The sequence below is a fragment of the Solanum pennellii genome, chromosome 6 (assembly GCF_001406875.1).
Source record: "Solanum pennellii chromosome 6, SPENNV200".
Lineage (NCBI taxonomy): Eukaryota > Viridiplantae > Streptophyta > Magnoliopsida > Solanales > Solanaceae > Solanum > Solanum pennellii.
The window spans coordinates 58,994,526-59,011,118 of NC_028642.1; the positions used below are offsets into that span (position 1 = coordinate 58,994,526).

Consider the following 16,593-nt stretch of genomic DNA (forward strand, 5'->3'; position numbering starts at 1 on the left):
TATATATATATATATATATTACGAGTTTATAAAATTGCAAGTTAGACACATTTTTTTTGTTTGATAATTATTAGTTAGTAGTAAAAATAAAAAACTTAAAACATGAAAAATAAGACAATTTTTTCATAACATATTTTATTAATGGGAGAAATCAAACCTCTTTTTTACATTTATTTTTCTATTTCAATACTAATAAGCTATTACATTCTTTTAGATTTTAACAAATGATTTACAACTTGACGATCCGTGTTTGGGATACCTAGGATATGCTACGTGGTTCATGTCCGCACGAAGCAAAAGTTGAACGGAATTTGGTGGGCGATCTATTATTACCATGTCTTCTTGTTGTATCCTTCCCAACTTCGTCAAGTGATTTGCGCAGTTATTTCCCTGTCTCAAAGTGTGAATTAGTAAAATACCAAGTTCGGATATAAGACTCTTGCATTCTTCTATAACAACGTGTTCTGGATGAATTTTTGAGACGTGCCACTTCAGGGCTTCGCTCGAATCTGTCTCGATAATAACCTTGACTTGACGTAGCTCTCATGCCAAGTCGTCCATAGAATCCACCCAACCATCTTCCCAAGTCATCACGTGCGACACCTCCAAACCCTGCCAATCCCTAATCAGGCATGAAGCTGCCATCTGTATTGATACATCCCTCAGGCGGAAAAACCCAACTGATGAAAATAGGTTGTGTATATTCAACTCTTGGAATTAAAAAAAAAAATTGAATTTTGACGGATGAACGTATGTCGACATTGTTTCTTTGTAGTATCTAAAATTGCACTTAACACTAAGAACAAAACTATATAAAAGAAAAAGGGAGAAAAGTGAGAACTAATGCTAAAACTAAAGGCGCATATATAAAGAGTGTAACTTGTAATATGATTCAATTAATTAGTCTTTTCGAAAAAGGAAGCTAATAGTTTTTTTTATTAAGCCTACTTCCTGCCTGATTCATTTTAATTACTCATTTATGGAAAGTTAGAAAAATGAAATTATACGAAGATTTCTAGGTTTATATTTAGAAACTAGCAAGGTAAGGCCCAACATGTCCAACATAAGTTTGTCTCTTTTTATATATACATGTATACAAACTAGGGGTGTCAAATGAGCATTTTGGTTGAAACTAAGAATATTAAAATGGGTTGGCATAAAAGTTGTCAAGTTTACTTTGGACTCAAATGAGCTAAAAACGGGTTGAATCTTCATCCGTCCAATTTGATCTGATTAATCTCAATAACTTAACATATTTATATTTTAACTTTTATAATCACAATTTGAATTTTAGCTCAAATTTTTTTTTTTAAAAAAAAGTAACAAAAGGATCTAAAAGATGTTAAACATATAATAATTCATACCTTAAATACAAGAACATATCTTAATAAAAAGTTCTAAACGGATTGAAATTGGAGATTGAATTGGTCTCAATTGAGGATTTTCTTCAAATGGGAGGATTTTCTTCAAATGGGTTATGCTTGAATGGGTTGAGATTGAACCCAATTCATATTGAACCCAACTCTTAAAATTCTGAACGGATTGAGCGAGTTACCTATATTTGAGTTCATTTTTGACACCCCTAATACAAACTATAGAAATGCATTCACATAACATCGTTTTGGTTATAATTACACAAACATGAGAAAAAATTAAGTACACCATTATACGACTGAATAGTCGATGGAGGTCAATATCGTAAAAAAAAAAATTATAAAGTGAAGAATCGAATATTTCATCAATACAGTAAAAGTTAAGATAAATTAAACAACCAACTAGCACTTCACGTAATTAAAAATAATTACTCCATTAAGGCCGCAGAAGAAATGGGCTTAGCTCACATTACATTTATGATTTATTGTATACTATTTTGGTTTATAGCTCTACCTCATAGATCATTTTTCTTCCATTCAAAAGTTACTTCCGATTTATTTTTCTTGTCCACTGTATTATAATATTTTTAAAAAGTTTATAGTCTGAAATATATCATAAACATTTTTGTGGATACAAAATCATATATTAATGATAATATAAAAAGTTCAGAACTAAATTATTAAAAAATGTCATTGATTTTTAAACAAATGAAAAATGTGTTTGTACAAAATGAAACGGAGGAGCAACTCTTCTTTTTTGTACAAAAGAGAATTTGGCTCATCAACTCTCAATAGGCGATTTGAGGCTCAAATATGCCATCGAATTTTCAGAAAAGGCTTCATCTGTTAAAAGTTTAATTCATCTGTATCATTATTGTTAAAGAAAAGGCTCATCCATGCCTTTTTTTTAACTCTGATTTTGCAAAATCACTTTTTACCTCCCCCACCTCCCAAAAAAAACAAGGTTTAACACTTTTCAATTGAAGTTTTGGATTAAGTGTACTCTTTTCGTCAGTTCTTTTTATATAAATTTTAATAATTCGCACCTCTTAGAGTTAGTTAAGGGACCTTGACCAAGCATATTTTTGGACACGAGTCCTCAACATTGAAGCAAAAAAATGTAGTACTACTACTAAAGACAAAGCAAAGTTTGCTTCTTTTCGAAAAGAACTGAAAAAGGAAAAGATAGCACATGCTACTTGCTTTCTTGTTGAAAGGCAAATGGACATAAAGCCCCCTTAACAATCTATATCAAACTGTTCTTGTTGGTTTGTTACAACCCATTAAAGTACACTTCAACAACAACATACCGGGTCTAGAGAGGGTAAAGTATACTATAACGCTTTGTTGTATACAATTCAAATTCATAACTACAACATTTTCAATGTCACAATATTAATACCAACCTAGCTATGGCACAATGCTACAATTTAGCTGCTACAACATCAAAGATCATTAAGGAGGGCCATAAATGTGTTTCCAGTTAATAAAGACAATTAATAGTGATTCAATGAAGTGTTCAGTACATAATTTATGTAGACTGCTTCTTCTTGAACCTCAAAACTGTCACATGCCTCGTGGTGTACATAATACTTACCAACACCCCGTGTTTATATCAAACCAACAAATGCAAAACCTATATGTCGTCTATAAATGCATTGTCACTTTAGTTTTCAAGTGACAAGTCAATTTGTCTGGTTTAATACCTGAGTACGGGTAAGTTTTTACTACACCTCAATATCCAAACAATGAGAAAAGAAAACAATGAACCCTAAGGAACGACAGTAATCTACCATTTACCAAGATAGCTGGTGGCAGTCATTCAAACATCAAAGAAGAATGAATTAGTCCAACTAGACTTGCACTTGGATCCTTAAAGCAAGGGATACTATCTTAGCTTGATCAATTTCAAATACTCACTCTTCAAAAACACCAGCTTTCGCTGTCTGCCAGCTATTTAAACTATTGTAAAAATTCAAATGAAAAAGCTGGCCATGATAGCAGTTAGTATCATTTTACACTTTTACAAGTGAAGGCAAAAATAATTAGGTAGGATGTTTTAGGTAGGATGTTGTGATCAAGGCCAGAGCTTACTCTTCCATTATAAGATTTTCATTTGTGATAGTGAAAGACATCCAGCTATATTCTTCCAAAGGATGCATTCACCATGAACAATATGTTTGTCCTTTAAGCATACACCTACAACTATAGTTTTTACTGCAACAAGGGAGAGCCCACAACTCTCAAACTAGAAAGCTTTCTGTGGCTCGAGAACTCTCAACATCTAAATAAACATGTATAGTTGGGAAGAGAGAGCATAAAAACTTAATATTTAACCAATGAAGTTAAGTCGAGGCTTGTTACAAACACCATTCAATATAAATGGTACCTGAATATATTGACTAATGCAAATAGATAGTGTAAAAGGAAAATGGTGGATCCAACAACTGATTTGAGAGATTGGCAAACCAAATGTCTGGGATTGACCTATCTATGCTTGAAAACAAGTATTGATGGAGTTAAATACACATTATATAACCAATACTTGTAACATACCATGTCTAAATTTGAATTCGCTAATGTAGAAGAGGTATTGGACTAATAAAGGAGACTAGCCCTGCCCAAACAACACATTTTTGCTAAGACGATCAATAAATAGGCCACAGCCCACAAGCAAAGTCGAACACGTCTAGATGAATCAATGAACAACATTTGAGTGTCATTAAAAGGGATTTTTATAAGAACTTCAATCAATTAGGGACCCTTCGATACTTCATCAACCTAATGTATATGAGTAAACCACCAAGCACAAACAATTGTTACACAGACATAATAGCATATGTAAAAATCAGTACAACCAAAAATTAAACAAATCTACGAAATTTACCAAAGGACAACATCACAATTCATGCATAATTAGCATGTATTATCCCACATAGTTGTAGTCACTTTTTAATTAGTACTTTACAGAACTATGTCAAAAGCAAACACCGAAGAAAGAAAATCAACTAAAGAGAGCATTTTGCAAAAACCGAACTGCCTTCTTTACTTTTATAAGCACAGCATTCCTTCTACTACTGAAATTTTCACCTACATTTTCAGCTAATACTTTCTGACTAATCTAACAAAAACAATGTTAACGATTGCATTCAGAGTATCGGGATGTAACAGGAAGGGCACCTGATCAAACCATTCTCATTACAAACCGTGCAAGTCCTGAATCCACTTTTCTCGCTATAACACTTTTGGCTACCACTGCACTCTTCACAGAGAACAAATCTATTTCCTCCACACACTTGGCACGTGCTGAATTCTGCCGGAGTCAGCCCTTCAACGTATTTCTTCAGCTCACCGGCTTCATGCAGCTGAATAATCTCCGTTGCGCCACCAACATAACTCCCGCCGATGAAAACTCTGGGCAAGGTCAATTTCGTCTTTACACGGGTACCCAATATGGTCTTTAGCTCTTCCATGAACCCAGCATCCATAGACACATCTCGTTCATCCACCGAAACACCAAAGCTAGAGAGAATTGATCGTACGGCTTTGCAGTCATCAAATGTAGAACGAATTACTCTGAGGCTGGTGAAGTAAATCACTATTTTCTTCTCAGCTGCTGGGATTTGAATGGATTTCGGAGTTGTTGCTTCGGGTTCGGGTGTGGGTGCGGGACGGGTAGAGAAAGCACGGAGGACGGCGTTAACGCGGAGGACACGATGGAATATATTGGATTTTTTGGTGGTGGAAACGGGTGAATTGTAATCAGAATCGTCGGAGAAAAGGGTGTTGATATCTTTGAAAGAAGAACAAGAGAAATTAGGAGAATCGTTGTTGTGAATCCAAATCTTTGATTTGGTTCGACTAAGCAACATGATTTCCAGAAATCCAAACAAAAACGCTATGATCAGCGCCACGCAATGGGGTTTCCGATTTTCCGACTTTTTGAAATGCCTTATTATTAGTAAACAAGACCCGGTCCGCATCCATCAAATGCTTCCTTCCCTTTTACTGTAATTTTGTTTACGATTAATTAATACATATTTTGCCTTTCTAACTTGTAAAAAAATATATCCCTTTGATAAATATTTTCAACTACCAAATCCTAACATGGGGCCAAAAATTGTACAAGACTCCACACTGAAACTGGTGGCGCATATAAACTAAGAATATGTACCTAGGCACGTACTTAACAAAAGGATACTCCTTATTTCAATTTGTTTCTCCCATATATAAGAATTAAAGAGTTGTAAAGGATTATTTTGTTGAAAGACAAACGAATTGAAAGGAAGGTGGTAAATTTTAAGCCTACAATTTATTTAGTTTTATCTCAATGCTTGATTAAGTGACACGTGTTATAAATTTTAAAAAAATATTGATCCTCTTCCTGGGGCTCCGGCCGGCCTTCCCTTTGGTCTTGTCTCACAGAAAAATTGGGAAATCTAACGAAATAATGTTAGTTGGCTAGCCAGATGCGCACACATTTCTCCTCTTTATCTATTTCGATTTTGGATCATATCATCATCTCTTTTTTCGTATTTGTTCAATTTTATGGCAAACAATGTTAAAAGAAGGTGATCAACAGAGGCGCGCTACTGGAAAGGAGAGAAGACATGGGTAATGTGCCTTTCCTTTCTTTTTCTCAAGTAAATGGTGCATATCACAACACCATCGATGCGTGAAATATAAGTATCTGCATGTTGATATTATCTAAAGTGGCAAAAACACCGATGAGGTGACAGTAATGTCCCAGCAATTTACATGTACCTCAACTACTATTTCATCAAGTTATCTGCTACAACCACCACCACATGCACTATATAATTCATATCACCCAAGTTTGAATGTACATGTCAGTATTTTCATTCAAAAGATGCTTTCACCGTAAACAATATGTTTCTCCTGTAAGCATAATTCTACAGATATAGTTGTTACTGCAACAAGGAAGAGCCCACAACTCTCAGGCTAGAAAGCTTCCCTTGGCGCTCTCTCTAGCTCACAGTAAACGCCTATAGTTGGGAAGGAATATCACCCAATCTTAATATCAAAATGTTGCCAAAACGCCTACTACCTTTCATCAACACAGATATAGTTACTCGATAACTTTATCTACCAAGACTTGGGACTACAGAAGAAAACCAACTTTAACTGAATCCATTTGTCTAAGCTTTGATGGCAGAATTTGTACATACTACATAGGCTAGTGAGAGAGGGAGAGAACAAATACCTAATAGAATAATCGGTCATATGCAAACTCTTCCGAGCTGCATTGTTGGTAAAACAAAATAGAAATAGATAGTTTTGGAAGGGGTCTAGGGCTATACGCGGAGGTTAGCCCCTGCCTCAAAGTTGCTAAACACATTCAATAGATTATGTCACAAGCAAAATCAATATTCAGAACCAGAATTCAAGTTATGTAATGATTTCTTTATCGGAAACAACCTCCCTATCTCCATCTCCACGAGATAGGCATAAAGGTTTGTGTGCACCCTACCCCTCCCCATACCCCACCTAATGGGATTTGTTGTTGTCGAATTAGAGCCAACCCAAAGAAATGAGGCAATGTGCAAGATTTTTGATTGTCATTACTCATTATCTTTATGCAAAATTGCTAACCAAATTTCAGAAAGACATTTTAATAGAACTTAACTTCATCACATATATACAGATAATGGATACGACTAAGACACTAGAACTCTGTTAAACAGAGAGTGTTATCCCTAATCAATAACAATTTCCTCAGGCACAGCATATTTGTAATCAAGCAAACTATGAAAAAAAATACATAGAAAAATCAACTAAAGATAACATTTTGCATCTAATCAAACTGCTTTCTTAGCATATAAACACACCCAATGCACCAATTCCCTCTACCTCCACCAAAAAGGGGAAAAAAGAAGAAGAGAGAGAGAGATTAATCATACAAAAAAGCTGCTAATGGAAGATTAAAAAGAAGAAGAAAATGAAGTGTATAAAGTTTTCATCTTCATTTTCAGCTTATACTTTCTGACTAGCCTAAAATATAGTTATAGAGCTTGCTAATCTAATCATAGTGTAATTGGGGCATAGTAACAAGATGGGCACCTGATCAAACCATTCTCATTACAAGCCGTACAAGTTCTGAATCCACCTTTCTCGCTATAATACTTGTGGCTACCATTGCACTCGTCACAGAGGAGAAATCTATGGCCGCCACACACTTCACACGTGCTTAAATCCGCCGGAATCAGTCCTTCAACGTACTTCTTCAGCTCACCTGCTTCCTGTAGCTGCCGAATCTCCTCCGCACCACCAATGTACCTCCCGCCAATGAAAACTCTCGGCAAGGACGGTTTCGTCTTTTCACGGATACCCAATATCGTCTTTAGCTCATCCATAAACCCAGAATCCATGGACACATCTCGTTCGTCGATCGAAACTCGGAAGCTACGGAGAATCGTTCGAACGGCTTTGCAATCGTCAAATGTAGAACGAATTACTCTCAGACTGGTGAAGTAGATCACTATCTTTTTCTCAGCTCCTGGGATTTGAATCAACGGCTCCGATTTACGGGTCTCCTTGAGATTTGTTTCGGGTTGAGGGAGTAGGGTTTTGAGGGGCAAATCGGGTCCGGGTCGGACTGATAGAGCACGAAGAACAGCGCTAACACGGCGTACACGATGGAAGATATTGGGTTTTTTGTTGGGAGAGGGTGAATTGCAATTTGAATCGTCGGAGAAAAGGGTTTGAATATCTTTAAAAGAAGGACAGGAGAATTTGGGGGAATTGGTGCTGTGATTCCAAATCTTTGATTTGGTTCGAGTTACCAACATGGTTTTGCAGAGATCGAAGAACTGAATCAACAACAATAAGAAGAAGAACAACTTTGTTGAAACTTGATTATTGAGGTTTCTTGGTTGAAATCAATGGCGGAAAATGGAAGAAAATATATTGTTGAAGAAGATGGGAGTGGGGACAGTAAGAAGGAGAAGGGTTTGGCGTCAGTATTAAGGGATTATACAGAAGAAATTGCCAACGCGGTGAAGGTGTCAGGGTGGGTGGGGGTGACAGTGGCTAACAGAGAAGGTGAAAATTACTTTTATTTTAATATAAATTTTTTACTTGTAATTAATTATTTGCAAAATCTAATAATATAGTATAGTATTAATTTATATAAATATTATCATATAATATTTAAATTATTAAAAATAAAAATGTACAAAAGTAAATAAGGACTCTTTCCGAATGACTCAAGTCATTTTTCACACAAATAATTTGAAATCAATTTCTCCTTAATATTTTCTGAATCAAGCTTACGTTTTATAACTTAGCTAATAAGATTTTTATCCTTTATATAATTTATAAAATTATCAAATAATGAAAAATTTATCAGACGTTCACTACATAGTGCTAATCAGAAAGGCAAAAAAGGAAGAAAATAAAACTGCTATGGATTATTCTGGGATTTAAAAAAATATGGAGGAAAAGTATTATGTAAAATGAAAGAGAAGAAAAAATAATAAGTAGATTTTTGAAGATAAAATAATAATTGTAATGGAGATGAAATCTGACTTGCACATGTTTGGTCTGACTATTTTATTTTATTTTTGGTAAATTGGAAATTTAACTTTAAAAAAAAAAGGCATGCGATTTAAATCTGTCAAAAAAGGTTTTGGTCATAGTTTTTGGATTAAATTAAAAAATTATCTTCAGATAATTATTTGATTAAATTTTCAAATATTCTGAGATACTTTTTAAAATTTTAAATTTATTAACTTTAAATTTAAGTATTAACTTCAAAATTTAGTGTAATGTTTTATGTTACGTATTAAAATTGTTTTTTATTGGCTGAAAAGAGTATACATTAATATATCTCTCTTTAAATATGTTTGACAATTATTTTATTGGCTTCCAGCAAATACGTTCAATATGAAACTATAGGTTATAAGAGGGTGATAATTGTGTGACAATATTGACAATAATTAGGTAGGCTATTTCCTTTTCTAGTGCTTAATATTTCAATTCTCTTACTAATTTTAACACTCATGTGATGCTTCATAATTTTGTATTAAGACTAAAAAGTATACATTATCTTACTTGATTTTTTCTAAAAATTTTCTAAAAACAATCGATGTAGTTTGAGTCGTGACATTATTATTAATATCCAATTAAGTTTTTCCTTCACAATGATTTGAGTTTTGACTGAATGGCTTAACAACATCAATAATAATGTTAAGTATATTAATTTAAGTTTATTCATTTACTGATAAAAACTCAACATAACTAATACAGAAATTTATTTATAACTAATATTACATTATTAATAGGGAAAAGGGTCTGATATACCCCTCAACTTTGTCATTTGGAGCTGATATACCCCTCGTTATAAAAGTGGCTCATATATACCTTTACCGTTATACAAACGGCTCACATATACCCCTGCCGTTACAAAATGGCTCAAATATACCCTTCATTTAACGGAATTTTAAATAATTAGTTTTAAATTTATATTTATTACTTATAATTTTTTAAAAAAAATTATTTAGTGGTATATATGATTCTTCTATAAAAGTTCAAGGTATATTTTAATTTTTTTCATACATAAATTATTTTTTGACTTCTTTTATTATAATTATTTGAGTTTCTTATTCTTATTTTATTTTTTCCTATCATTCCTTAGTTTAAAGAAAAAAATATTAAACTATTTTTTTGTGTGTATTGTAATTTAATTTCGTATTCGAAAAAAAATTTGGTCATCTACAATAAGTTTTTACAAGAATATTAGTGAAACATAAATAAATTTGATTATCAAAATAATAATTATAAATTAGTTACTGAAATAAAAAAAAGTCAAAAAAATATGTTTGACGACGATTAAATTTACTCATATGGGATTATAGTTTTTAGAAAAAAATAATAAAGATTTAGATTGAAAATTATAATTTTTTCATTTCCCGTTAGAGGAAAAGGGTATATGTGAGTCATTTGTTTACAAGTAGGGGTATATATGAGCCACTTTCATAACAAGGGGTATATCAGCTCTAAATGACAAAGTTTAGAGGTATATCAGACCCTTTTCCCTTATCAATATTCGCATAAGTCTAGCTCTCTAAACTGAAAAGTCAACAAAATCATAAAATATGAGAGATTTCAAAACTTGCTACTAAAATCTGTCTCGTAGATTACCAACTTAAAAAAAATAAAAATAAATTGCAATTTCTAGGATTTTTATTCTAATTAGTAAACATTTTACAAAGAATAGTTAATTTACATATAAGAAAAATGTATAGAGTTAATTAGGTAATGCAATAAAAACGAAACGTCATCCAAAAAAGTTTAGAATCATTAAAAAGAAGTCATTGAGTAATTAAGCGATTACAGGTTGATTAATTAATCGATTCATTGAATAATCCAAATTGACCCGTTTAAGAAATGGGTCGGTTTGGATTACAACCTAAATTGACCCGTTAGCAAAATGTCACTCACGTAACATATCAAAAGTTTTGTAAATTTATCGTGTGGACTTGACTTAAATAATATTATAGCGTAGGATCAATGTTTGATGTTCGATTTAAGTTTTTAAATTTTAGATTCGATAATTCAATAATTGATAGTCAATACTTTATCAGTATACAGGTCAATTTACTATCTTTATCCGTAGCTTTGATGTCATATATTAAAAAAAAAATCCAAAAGATTTGATCATCATGACTACTCGATTGATGAGGCTAAGTTAATCTCCAAATAAGCTCATGAGATGGTGAATCATGTAAATTACGAAAAGAGATTTGATTTACAACTAAAGTCTCATATTAATAGTAAAAAAAGTAATTCAATTATAGTACTAATACTTTTTTCGGTAAACCGCATTAAAATAAATAATTCATGTATTATAGATGATATTATTTAGTATTACGTTTGGTAGGAAATTGGGTCTATATATAATAATCCATGGATTAGTTCTACCTCTCACATGGTATTATATGATGTATTACTAATACCTTTCTATTTGAAGATATTAGCAATACATGGGATAAGTCTACTAAAGACATAAATATCTCTCAAAACATTTTAATTATTTTGTTTATTTTCTTGATTTTATGTTTTATGATTGTGCTAGTAAATTTATTTAAATAAATTAGCTTAAGAGAATAATTTGTAACAAACAACTCTCTCTAAATAATTTGTTAGATAATTTATTTAAGTAAATTTACTAGCACAATCATAAAACATAAAATCAAGAAAATAAACACAATAATTAAAATGTTTGTGCGGCTTTCTAATATTTTGTATTTTGAACAATTTATAAAATTGAATACATATTAAAATTACAACTTGCAATTTCATGCGAAAATGTAGATGGTTTATTTAATTTTACTATTGCTTACCGTCTTTTCAATTATAAAAGTTGATAGTTATCTTTTTTAAAATTGAAATTGACATATGTAAGTGAACAATTTACTAAGATGACAATTATTTATTCTCAAATAATTTAAGTAAAAAAAAAAGGCAAACATGACAATAAAATTATTCTTCCATAGCTAGTTAGAAGGGCATAAAAAAAGTATTGTCCGATAATTATTTACCTTCACCCAATTGCATAATAATTCAAGGGTATAATCGAAAAGGAGTTTTTTTATAAAGTTCTAATCCAAACACAAGATGAGGTGGAAAACAATGAACCAAACACTTGGTAAAAATAATTTCTGCATTACTAATCTCTGTACTATTAATTTCTGCATTATTAATCCATGCATTATTAATCTTTGTACCAAACGACCCTTAGAGAGAAGTATAGAAGATGTTGGTCCCAATGGTTAAGAATACAATTAAATAATAAAAATGTGTTTTCTCAATCCGTTGAAGTTTTCAGATGAAATGATACACACTTTAATGTAGTATTAGAGCACGCAGGGTCCTGAGATTGCGTAATACCTCCAATCATCCATACAAAAAAAATCATATGTTTGACTCATGAAAAAGAATCAGACTCACACGTGAGGGGTGTATTGATAATATAATAAAATAACAAATAACATCTAAAACTGACGATTACACACTTTAACACCAACAACAATACGGATGTAAAATTCTACTCCTACTATCATTAGGAGCTAGCTAAAACATTGGTACTCATAAAGTTGACATTATTGCTTATTATTATTGAACATATTAAAAGTTGGATGGCTACGTGATCAATAATAATGACTCATTTTTTCAAAAAAAAAAAGGGTTTGGTATAATAGTAACATCTTCAAACTCAAGAGTAGTTAGTACTATATAATAGAATCTAGCCATCCATAAAATGAATTAAAATGTGTATTTATGAGTACTGATGAGAGGATGAGAAAGCATGTGGATTGTCTAGAAAATGGAATTTTAGATTTGAGTATGTTAGAAAAAATTGCCAGGAGTTCTATTTTTAATTAACTAATTCGGAATTTTAAATTTAAAGATCACGAATTTTATAAAAAGAAATATAGGTTATTGAATTTTCAATAATGTCTTTATGTATACTAAGTAAAGTTCTTGACAAAAATACTAAATTTTGACTGAATCGACTAAATTCTCATGGATCTATAATTAGAACTCTAATTCCAATTTTATTCTTTTCCTAATCCTTTTTTTAGTAAATTAACTTTTTAAGAGGGGCAAATTTAAGCATATTTTGTTTCGATTTTTTTGAGTGAAGGTCTTATGGAAAACTATATCTCTATTCCACAAAAATAAGAACAAATTCCTCATAATTTTACCGTTTTCGAATCCCACCTATAAAATCACAATAAGCATGTTAATGTTGTTATTGACAATTTAGGCATACATAAGATACATAGTATATACAAATATTATATGTATTTTTTATTACCCTTCTTGATTTAATCCAACCACCTAATATAAAGATGAAAACATATTTCATCTTTGTGCTGAAGTTTCAGTTTCAACAAGTTTGATTGAGATTATAAATTAGTAATTGGTACTAATTAATCATAAGTGAGATGTGTACTTAATCACCACAGAGATACTAATCATGAGGATCAATGTATATATTCTTATCTAAACTTTTGGTGGGAGAGGCATCCATCACATAAATTTCTTATTCACATTTTCGTTTGAAGATTATAAAAATACATTATCGATTCGTTTGATTAATTATTCACTTTTAAAAAAAAAACAAAATAAAATATTACAATATTTAAATTTTTGTATTTAGCCCTAAAAAATTTAAATTAAATTTGAAGTTGTATTTCAAATTTAGAAAACAACTTATAATTTGTTTTTCAGCTCACTTCTTACCTTTGAGGGGGTTGTATTTAAATACCTTTAAGAAAAATGACAAAATATTCTTTATAAAAAGTATATCCAAACACAATTTCATATTTAACTTCAAACTCCATAAAATTCTCAAAAAAATAGAATATATTTGAAATGTATGGTCGACCCTACTTAAATTAATATATATTTATTGTTTATATCAATTTAATAGTACAACTCACAATTAATAGTTGAAAAGTATTTGATTGGATTCAATATTAATTAGAAAACTGATAAATAAGCTATATATAGATAATATATCAAAAGTACCTTTACAATTGTCTGATCTTCAATATATCATGCTGTTTCTATTACATTATCTTATTTTAACACAGGATGACACATATACATATAAATTTGAAAAGTTCATAAATAAACACAAGAAAATCAATTTGCTTGAATAGGGCCACTAAGAAAAATATATATATTTTTTCCTTCTTTTTAGCTATAATACTCACAATTAAATACTTAATAAGTTTAATTCCAAGTTTTATGGATAAACCCCTTACAATAATATATAGCATCAAAATTCATGGTATTTTCATAATGATGGTTTCATATCTACTAGTATTTGTTATAACATTAGTGAATACATTCTACATCAAAAGATTTGAATTAATCAAATGAATTCGGTGTTATAATACTGACATTCACCCCTGAACATTAAGTATCTATTAAAATAATTGAGATACACGTAAATTAATCAGACATACGTTTAGACAGGAAAAAAAATGGACAATTTTTTTTTGGGGTGGGTCATGGGTGGACCATGTAAGTGTATGATTAGAGGGCACGAGAGGAGTTAGATTGGATCATACTTCTGCAATATAAAGGAAGATAAAGGTTAGGTCATATATTTTTGACACAACCAAAGTAAGTGGTTTCTGAAAAGTTGCATGTGCTTCATAATTTTTCTACAGCAACCACATTAACAAACCAATTTTTACTTTTTGGTCACATGCTTGCGAGTTAAAGTTATATGCATCGTCAATATAAAAAAAAATACAATGCTCATTTTATGTTTGGTAGTACAATGCTCATTTGGTATTTGGTACTATTTGTTTTTTAGAAACATGAATGAGGATAATTATGAGGATATCAGGATAAAGTTTTTTTTATTTTTTATATGTAGATCTTAAAAGATGAAAGGGTATTATAATTCATATGCATAAGTTAATTATCCAAAAAAAAAAAAAGAGCACTTGCCTTTTGTTTTACTTATTTTTTGCCTTTTCCCCCTTTTCTAATTAACCTATTATTTTGTAAAATAAAGCAATATTCCTTTTGGATAATTGATCAAGTCGTTGTGTGACTCGTGTCTCTTTCATTTCAGTTCGATGATAATAGGCGTTTTTTATAATTAATAATTGTAAAGATTAATGGAAGAAAGTGCTTTTCTTTGCTACTAGCCTATAATAAGAAAATCATGAGTATTATTATTATTATTATATTATTATTATTATCATTATCATTATCATTGTTACTACTATTTTTCACAAGTAATCATATAACTATATTTGAGAATTATCCACAAAATTCAGTTAATAAAGAAAAATAATGATAAGAACGAGTTGCTTGGATGGTAAGACTAAGCCCGACGAAGAAAAAAAAAAGAAGAGAAGGAAAACATTTTTTTTAAAATTTGGAGTCTATTTTCATACGTCTGATAGATTGAAAACAATCAAGCATGTATCTTAAGTCCAAGCCCAAGCGCAGGTAGGCTACAATTGAACTGGGCCGGACCAGGAAAATCTAGTAATGCACTTCTTGAATTTACTTACCAAAGTCCAAATACCAACACTCTTCTATTAGGACTAAACCTTAATTAAAGGTAAGAAAAAAATAAAATTACGCGATTAAATTAACTTATACTATTTAATTACTTATCATAGATATAGTTTGCTAAATTACCACTCATGACTAACATTATACAATAATTATGTGGGCTGACTTCGAGTTTGTATAATTAGTCACGTTTGTAAATGTATAATTCGCCAAAATATACAGATACATATGTATAATATACAATTATCTAACCAAAACACATATACAATTCACCTCTCTTCCACTCCCTGCCATCTCTCGCTCGCCTCTCTCCTCTCTCCTCCCTCTCCCAATCTCGCTTACCATATATAATATACAATTCATCTTTCTCCCCCTCTTTGTTCTCTGTCTTCTCTTGCTCGCATCTCTCCTCTCTTTAACATGTAGCTATGGATTGTAATTATCAAATTATAGCTATGGAGAGTAATTAAGCTATATTTGAGGGGCCATATGTGAAAGTTCCTCTAAGAAAAAAATATACAAAGTAAATATGTTAAGTGAAAAAAAACAATTATAGAAAATATATGTCAGACATTCGTTGGTTCTGTGTAAATACCTAGGTACTTTTTTTTCTTTCTATTGGGATCTACTCCGATTCTTTGATTTACAATTTAGAATAATTTTAGACGTAATGTTTCGATGCGGCTCCAATATCCTTAGTTTTGTTGGGAATAAATGATCTTGAGATTAATTATCCCACCCTCAATGTGAATAAAAAAACACTACAATCTTAACATAACTATTTAGTGAGAAGTTATTCTGCACACATCCTAAAATTGATTTCGAAATTAATTATCTCTTATCCTTCGTACCAAATGAGCCCATAATGTCTGATAACACTATCAGAACTTACATGCAGAACTTCCCTATTTCAAACTTAAAACTCAATGCATTAAGAAAACGATTAAATTAGTTCAAGCTCTCAGTAAATATTAGTATACGTTTGGCCATAATTTCAAATATTATTCAAAAGCTGGTTTACTTTTCCAGCTTTGGACCTGCCTTTGAGGTTAAAAGTCCAATTGAATCTGCCTTCAAAAGTTGGCCCATCAAAATGTCATTTGGATCTCTTTTCTTTGGAAAAAAAAAAATTAGTTCGAGGTCTTAT

General features: G+C 31.1%; 2 protein-coding genes across 2 annotated transcripts; both read right to left on the reverse strand.

Moving 5' to 3' along the window:
- Positions 1-4,237: 4,237 nt before the first annotated feature.
- Positions 4,238-5,656, reverse strand: LOC107022589 (uncharacterized protein At5g39865-like). Its single transcript, XM_015223182.2, has one exon. The coding sequence runs from the start codon at positions 5,354-5,356 to the stop codon at positions 4,523-4,525; it is 834 nt and encodes a 277-aa protein (XP_015078668.1). The 5' UTR covers positions 5,357-5,656; the 3' UTR covers positions 4,238-4,522.
- Positions 5,657-7,091: 1,435 nt separating this feature from the next.
- LOC107021520 (uncharacterized protein At5g39865) lies at positions 7,092-8,418 on the reverse strand. Its single transcript, XM_015222199.2, has one exon. It carries the CDS (start codon positions 8,180-8,182, stop codon positions 7,418-7,420), a length of 765 nt encoding a protein of 254 aa, XP_015077685.1. The 5' UTR covers positions 8,183-8,418; the 3' UTR covers positions 7,092-7,417.
- Positions 8,419-16,593: the final 8,175 nt, after the last annotated feature.

Coding starts and splice junctions, on each gene's coding strand:
- LOC107021520 (XM_015222199.2), bottom strand. CDS start 8,182: ATGTTGGTAACTCGAACCAAATCAAAGATTTGGAATCACAGCACCAAT.
- LOC107022589 (XM_015223182.2), bottom strand. CDS start 5,356: ATGCGGACCGGGTCTTGTTTACTAATAATAAGGCATTTCAAAAAGTCG.